The 8566-nt window shown below is 37.3% G+C and overlaps 1 protein-coding gene across 1 annotated transcript in view; it reads right to left on the reverse strand.

Moving 5' to 3' along the window:
- Window positions 1-8566, reverse strand: part of LOC101896744 (mucin-17) — a 38795-nt gene that overhangs the window by 10154 nt on the left and 20075 nt on the right. The window contains exons 2-3 of the mRNA XM_020035212.2: window positions 3790-4012; window positions 1536-1629 (exon numbers count right to left, since the gene is read on the reverse strand). Of these exons, the coding sequence (XP_019890771.2) occupies window positions 1536-1629; window positions 3790-4012 (317 nt within the window). The remainder of the gene's footprint in view (window positions 1-1535; window positions 1630-3789; window positions 4013-8566) is intronic.

Here is an 8566-nt window from a genome sequence, read left to right on the forward strand (position 1 = left end):
CAAATTATTTATTCCTAAAACTAGAACCAGTAACCTATTCTCTACTTTATTCTACAACCTTAAATTAAAGGGTATTTTGACTTAATCCTTTCCTAAATCTTATAAACCTTGCGGTGGACATTATTGTCTGCTTTTTTAATAATTTTTTACTCAACGCTAGACCAAAACTAAAGCTAAACCCCTAGGGGAAAGGTTATAATACCTATGCCAAATAAAATAATAATTTAAATATTTCTATTTCAGCAACACACGGTGGCACAATCAGGACGGAGATTCCAAAGAACGAAGAATATCAATTATGTACTAAAAACGAAATATTAAAATGTTTTACATGGAAGTAGATGGAGTCCCATTCGAGGCAATGGAGGTCCAGTGAAGGTAATTGCATGGAATTATATTTCTCATTATTCATTACCCTCGTAAGCCCATTCCTGCTTTTTCAAATGCATTACATCTCCTATTTCAGAGTTTCACAAATTTGATGTATACTTTTAGGCACATTATTTTAGTTTGGATATTTTAACTCGTAAATGCCTTCATCTGTTTTGTTTCTTCCAAATTCCTTTGAAAACTTCTCGCATGTCCTTGAATTGATTTTAGTATCCTTAAATATTACATCAATGTATCCATTTTTGTTGTTGCCATTCCTTTTAAAATATAAAACCATCATCGACAATTTTCAATTTACCCTCATCCCTAGCCTTTTCACTAAAACCATTGAGGCAACTATCTACCCCCGAATCACCACCTTGATCATCACCTTGTTGCCGTGTAAATTCCTCATCTCGACGACGATCATTATAATCCTCCACCTGATTCTTTTTCGGCTTAGCTATAGATAATTTGAGGCCACCCTCACCGTTAAAGAATTCTTGCTGTTGCTTTTCAAACAAGGGATTCATAACGAAATCTTTGGTTGTTGCCGAAACGGCACGAAAACTGTTACGTTTCAAATCTTTGTGCAGTAATTGTTTTTCAAATTGGGTCAGAACATTTGAGTCCGGTTGCTGGCTACGTGAACGACTGCTAACAACACTACCACATCTACTGCTATTGCCACTGAATACACTTAACATACTGAGCGTTCTACGTTTGGTGGTGGCATTAAGGGCTGAACTACTTTTCCATGAACGTTGTGATATCAAATCCAACTGGGGATCATCAACACCCTCGTCGTCATCATCATCGTCGCCAATATTGTAATAATCTTCTGGATTGTTATACCTGTAATTTCTATTGGAATATCGATGATGATGTTGACGAAGATATTGATCATCATTGCTAGGATAATTTGAGGCCGATGTTGCTGGCCTGCTACCTATGGACAATCTTTGATATGGCATTGTTGGTGTGGGTGATGTTAGACTATGATTCAAATATTTAAGGGAACTAGCACGACGCACTGGAGTCGATAGCGTCCAATGGCAATCGTTAGTGTTCGTTTTACGTTTGCTGTTACTGTTACTATTTGTATGATTCTCAAATGTATTCTTGTTCATGTTGTTGCTTGGGTTGTGATTGTTTGGCTTGTTTACCTCTGTTACATCCTTGTTGGTCATGTCACGCACCGGTGATGATACTTGTGATGATTTTGCAGAGCCATCATTGATGTAATAATCACGACTGTATCTGTAAGTAGAATGAGAAAAAGGGTAATTCAGTTATTTTGGGTTTTGTTAGGAACGAAGTGTGAAGGGGACTAGGTTCCGAAATCGATTATTAAGAATAATATTACAAGGGTTGAAATTAAAAACTTTTAATATTGAAAGAAAAAGATCGAAAAATGTTAATAAAAATATAGGTCTCTAACGGAAATGTTGTGGACCCCCAGTCATACGTTTTCAGAGGTTATTTTTGGATTAATGAACTCCTGTAAGAATTTTCAATCCCTTCAATAAAATCAGTTTTTAAAAGGTCCAAATCCCAAACCTTCAATAAAATTGGCCAAGATTTTAAAGGCGTCGCAAAAAGTTGAGTCTCCCTATCTTTCTTTTTCAATAAAAATATCAGCTTAGATTAAGCTCGTCTCAAAAATGGACAATTTATTTAATTTTTTTATTTCCGATTGAAGTTCCTAAGTGAAATTGAGTTGCGCTATAAGGGAGATTTGGTGTGTCACCTATTTTAGATTCCATTTGTTTTGATTTGGCGTTCAATTTGGAATCTGAGGTGTCAATCAGACGTTCAACGTCTTTTCGAATCGAAGAAACATGAAAATTCGGGGTTCCAGTCCATCAGCTTAGCCCAGTTTGGAATAACTGTGTGATTAGGAACTGTGCTATTAGGAATGAGATTCGAGGAAAGACACAAAAGAAATTTTCAAGACGTAATTGAATCACAGAGCCTCTAGTTACCACTCTGTCAAATAGTTCAAAGAGCACATATCCAATGGGGAGCAGTTACTCGAAGTTGTTTAAGGATTCTTGTATTTAAGAAGGCAATTGAAATGATAGAAGAACTTTGTTAAAGCATAACAGGACCAGTGACTGTTGGGTCCCAGGACATAGCAACATAATGGGAAATGAAATGGCTCACGACATAGCAAGAGGTAATCTACTGGTTGATGAGACTGTCAAAACATTGGTAAGCCTGTTGCTTCAAAACGACGAGAAGCTGACAGAAGTTGGTACTTGGAAACCATCTGGCCGGCAGTCTCGATAATAGAAAGAATTGACTGGCCTGCAATATCATATATCTGATATAGCACATCTGACATCTAACATCTATCTATACTCTGTGAAGAAAGAAAGATCTTCGTAGAATCACTTTCTGAGTCGATTTATACATGCCAGTCCGCCTATGTATTCTTGTGAACAAATTGCAGGTCGCATTTATTATCCAATTGAGATGAAATTTTCAAAACAATTTTTGCTCGACCCAATAACGAACCCTATTGATATTGCTGATAATCGGATCATTTTAGACCCATAGTTACTCTTGAGGATCATCATAGAATCACTTTTTGAGTCGATATATAGCTCCCATATATCTTCAACCGATTTCGTGCAATTTATGCACCAAATGGCGAAATGATACTGAGTTTGGTGTTGGGTAACGAAATAAGGCTGGAATCCCGAAATTTGTTATTTAGGTAGAGATATGCAGGTGGTTTTGGAAATGCGTCCTATATTTGTACAAAAATATTAAATGATACTAAATTTGGTATTGGTTGAAGGAATAAGGCTGGAATCCCGAAATTTGTTATTTAGGTCTGTGTTGGTATCTGGGGTTGAGATATGAAGGTGGTTTTGGAATTGCGTCCTTTATTTGTACAAAAATATTAAATTATGCTAAATTTGGTATTGGGTGAAGGAATAAGGCTGGAATCCCAAAATATGTTATTTAGGTCTGTGTTGGTATCTGGGGTTGAGATATGAAGGTGGTTTTTGGAAATGCGTCCTATTTTTGTACAAAAACTAATAAATGATACTAAATTTGATATTTGGTAAAGGAATATGGCTGGAATCCCGAAATTTGTTATTTAGGTCTCTGTTGGTATCTGCGGTTGAGATATGCAGGTGGTTTTGGAAAAGCGTCCCATATTTGTACAAAAAATACTAAATGATACTAAATTTGTATTGCGTGAAGTAATAAGGCTGGAATCCGGAAATCTTTTATTTAGGTTATTTGGTGTCTGTGGTTAAGATATGGAGGTGGTTTTGGAAATGGGACCAATATTTGTACATGTTCCCACTTCTACTGAAAATTTAGTCATTAGTTTTTTCACAATCTTTAGTCATTTCAAATGGTCCATGTGATTTTCAACTTCCTACCCCCCTCACAGCTTACCTTCTATATTCATTTTCCCGTTGATTGGCTTCATCAGCTTCCACTTTTTCTTTGGTTAACATCTCTAAAGGACTTAGATCGGTTGATGCATTTATATTGGGCAAGTCAATGAAACGTTCCTGACTGCCACTTATGCGACGTTTGAGGGCTTCCGGCGCATATGGATTATTGGGCATTTCCACAGCATTATACCATTTCTTGTATTCACGTTCTGCTATAGAACCTGGAATAGAAAAAGGAAAAAAACAGATTCTTGAATGAAAATGTATGGGAGAGGGTGAAACAGACTATCCAAACTCCTGGAACTAACATTTAATTAGCCTAAAAAGAAAACCCCTCTAAAAAGCTGAAATAAAAAGAAATACAATGAGTTATTAAGTTAAGACATGGTTACAAGGAGCTATTTGACAGCGGAAAATATTTGTTGAAGAAGACAAAAGCTTCCTGGGTTGTCATTCCAAAAAGCCCTTATAACCATGTTTTGTTGTTTTAACTATTACACACACAAGGAAAACGCACAAACAACAGACACATGAATTTTTACATAGAACAACACAAACACAACAATGATGAGAAGAAGGAGCCAACATCCAACAAATACAACAACAACGAGGCGATTTGAAGTTATCGAGCGCTATAACACCACACCGAGTTTATGAAAATGGCCTTTGTTTTTTTTGGTTTTGGTTGATGTTGAGGATTCAGTTTATGATTGAATTAGTAGTAGTAGTGGTAATACCTGGCAGGAATTTTCTCAGTGTGGTTATTTGATCATTTTCATCATCGTCATCGTCCAGGGATTTATTTAAATCCTGAGCCATCTTTTCGTTAGAAGATCCATTTGAATTGCTTGGTTTTGTTATTTGGGTTAGTTGGTGTGTTAATTGTTCTTCGGGGTTAATAATATCAGAGTTGTTGTTAATGGTGATGGGGGTACTTAAGTGAGTGGGCGTGGCAGTATTGCCTGTTGGTGGCATACTGCCAGTATTAGTAGTATTCGTTTGGGATGCGAGTTTATTGTCGTCGTCGTCGTTATCATTATTGGTGATGGTTTCATTGGCTGTGATATTAGTAGAGTTTATATTAGTAGTGGTGTTGGTGGTGGTAGTTAAATCTATGGTTCTAGTAGTAGTAGTAGTATCTCTATTGCTTTCTTGTTCTATAGTATTTGTCTCCTCTAACTTATCAACTATGGTATCCCCTGCCTGATTTCTCTTTTCCTCATTCTCATCTGTACTCAATGTTAGATCTTCCATATCCTCTGTGCTGGTCACTAGACTTTTACCACAATCTTCTTCATCATCATCATCATCTGTCTGACTCGTGGTATTATTAATGCTTAATTGATCTGAGAAAAGAATTGCATTAATAAAATTATAGGAAATTTTAAAATTATTCGACACAGTTACAATGAACGTATCACTACTACAATCCTCATCATAGTCATTGCATGACAATGATGGCATTTGATGGAGAGATTTTGCTCTATCTACTATTGCAGGTGCAAGAGGAGGTGTTGCAGGTGTTTGTGGTTGTGGTATTGGTATTGGTGGTGGTGAAGTTGCAATAGAACGATAACACTTAGAAGTGGAACATATATCAGAAGTAGTGGTAGTAGAAGTAGTAGAGGAAGCACTAGTAGGAACTACATTCGTTTGTGGGGTACATTCATTTGTGTTTTTGGTTTTGGGTGTTTGAAATACCTCATGGTCTTTGGATAGGGGAGTCGCAGTGTGATACTCCTCCTCATTATCCTCCCTACTTGAATGATATGAATCGATGGTACTTAGAAATCTATGCATGAGTAGGGTGCAACGTCGTCGACTTTCTAGGGCGGCCACAAGATGTTTGTCCTGTATGTGTTTGTGGCAAATTGTGGCCAAGGACTTGGTGTTACATTTTTGTTGCTGTATTGGTATTGGTGGAGGCGGTGATGTTGGCGGTGTAATTGTTGTTTGATAACCATCTTCTAAACTCGGAGTGGTGTATTCCATTCCGTATTGTCGTTGTAATTTCAGAATTTTCATCTTTGTTCGTTGATTTTCGTTGGGGTATAGTGGTTCGTTAGGTGGTATTGTTTCGTTTTCAGTTTCGCTTTCGGATACAGATTCGCTATCCGTAGATTGTCGTGTTTGCAAGGGGGAATCTATTTCTTCTATAGACATACTTGGGGACTTTTCGTTTGGGGGGACCTTTTGAAGTTTGGAACAGATTTGAGAAGCTTTGTATTCTTCGTTTTCTTCAAGCTTGGAACATGTCTGAAAAGCTTCGTATTCTTCATTTTCTTCAATAGATTGTAGAGTTGAACCGGCTGGTGACTTTAAGGGAATTTTAGTGGTATTCGATTTTGCATCAGAATATTTGTTTGATGACCCGTTGGTTTCCATGGCAGGTTGTGTTTGGATTGTTTCGTCTTTAGGGGAAATGTTGGGTTCAATGTATTCTGGCTCTATTAAAGAGCTGTCAGTTTTTTCGCACTCCATATTTTCAGTCTTTGCTTTAATAATATTGTCTGTTATCATTTCAGGTTTTCCTTCATTTGTTTCAATAGGTGATTTTGCTTGCGACTCTAAAATTGATGCTAAAGTCTGTATTATTTCACAATCCGGATGCTTGGCCCCAGTAGAGTCTGATTGTGGCATTTTCAATTTTTCTTCAATGGAAAGCTGGCGTTGCAAAACCGATTTTGAAGTCTCAATTTTTTCTGGTATTGTCTCTTTTGTATCTGAATTTGAATTCTCTTTTAACTCTACTTTTTCTTTTTTATTTTCAGATTCAGGTTCAACCTTGAACTCCATGGAGCTTAAGATTTGAGTTGATTGATGGGAAACCCCACACATCTTTCTCTGCCAAGATTTCAGATCAGATTCAGTTTGAATACCCTCTTCCTCCTCGGGTTTTGAGTTGCTCATATATTTTTCATCAAGTGCACACCTTGAGGCCTCTGGCGGTACCGACAAGTCAACGGTAAGAACAAAGATTTCTTTAAAACGTTTGTGTGAGTCTGAACTTTCACTTCTTTTCATATCCATAGATAAATCATCTGAAGACATTTCCGATGATGGCATATCCTTTGCCCCGCGAATATTTTCATTTACCGTGGCCACCGATGCATTCGAACATGTTGACAACGATATGGCATCACATCGTGTGAGGATTTGTAGTTTTCTGCCATCTCCTTGCTGTGGCAAATTTGGTAAGTACTCATCTGATTCGGAAGAGGTGCTGGAATCTTGACTCATTTCAGAATCGAATGAATTTAATGAAATTTCTTCCAAGGAGATATTTTCGTTAAGATTTGCTCGAGATTTTGTAATTTTCGATTTGTGAATAATTTTCTCTATTTCGGGTGGATTTATTTCGGATTCAGTTATCTGTAGTTTGCAAGTTTTAATTGGCAGATCGGAATGAGTTCTACCCTCACCAGAGGCAATAACCTTTACAAGTTCATTGGGTATGTCGGAGATGTTTTTTGGGGGATTTTCCTCACTTAGCAAGTTAGTGAGATTTTCTTTTGTCAAGCCAGGCTGGATTGTTAAATGAAAGTCTTCCTCATTGGTTATAGCCAAAGAGCCAGGGGTGTTCTTACTCTGTATATTTGCCGAAATGTTCTGAATATCAATCTCTGAGCTTTTGTTACATTTCTCTTTTCTAGATCCTTCTAAGACATTTTTCGAAGTACATGCATATTCCGAGGCAAGAGACTCAATTATTTGGTTGGCAGATATGTCATATTCAATGGAAGTTGTTTTGGGTTCCAAATTTATTGAATATTTAATACCTTCCTTGGTGGGAATTTGTGAGGGTGGCTCAACATTTAATTTCATTTCGTCTTCTGAAAAAACTCTTAAGCTTTTCTCAAAGATCTTTTTATGTTCGGAGGTCTTCTCCTTTTCGTATTTGTTGTTGGGAGATATTTCAATGCTTGTTTGTGCGACACATGTGGGAGTTTGAATGGGGGTTAATTCGATGGTACCTTCTGAGATCGGTTCTTCCATAGCCGTGGCATCAGATTGCCCAATGTCTTCTTCAATATTCATACTTTTCTCTTCTATTCTTGGCTCTTCGGTTTCTAATTTGGTCTCCAAGGACCCCTTCTTGTCTTCTGCTTTCTTTTGACTTGATGCAGCAGGTGGCCTCACAGAAGTGCTTGAACTTTTCGATTTATATGCCGGCATCATGGGCATGCCAGTCATTAGCAATAGAGATATACGTGAGCTTACACTGGGTGGTGTCCGCATTGTCATCATAAGTGGCCCGTCTAGTGGCATGAACTCTTCGCACACAGAGTCATTTGTGGTACCTGTAGATTCTAAAGAAGAAATTTGAACCTCCAACGATTCTGATATATTTTCTGTACTTGGCAAGAGATCTTTTGAATCAACACAAAATGGTGGGATATCTATTGGTTCTGAAGGCTGGCTTGTCAAGTTGGTGGGGGTTACAGGAGTATCAGACTCCTCATTCTCATTAGGCCTTTGTTTGGGTGTTTCTTTGGGAATTATTTCAACTGGAATTTCGATACGATTTTGGTTTGAGGTTTCGTGGGAACAAAATTGTTCTACTAAGTCTAAGGTAGATTTGTTAGGTTGGGTTATTTCAGTAATGGGAAATTCATTTAAAAACATGTCCATGGAATCCTGCTCGGCATTCAGATCAATTGAAAATGTTTCCAAAAATTTTTGTTGTATTTGTTGTTGATTTGGCATTGGTTCTGAAACTTCTATTCTAGATGAGATTTCTGATTGATTAATTGGACTTTTAACTTGTGTGATAC

This window comes from Musca domestica, unplaced genomic scaffold, assembly GCF_030504385.1.
Source record: "Musca domestica strain aabys unplaced genomic scaffold, Musca_domestica.polishedcontigs.V.1.1 8, whole genome shotgun sequence".
Lineage (NCBI taxonomy): Eukaryota > Metazoa > Arthropoda > Insecta > Diptera > Muscidae > Musca > Musca domestica.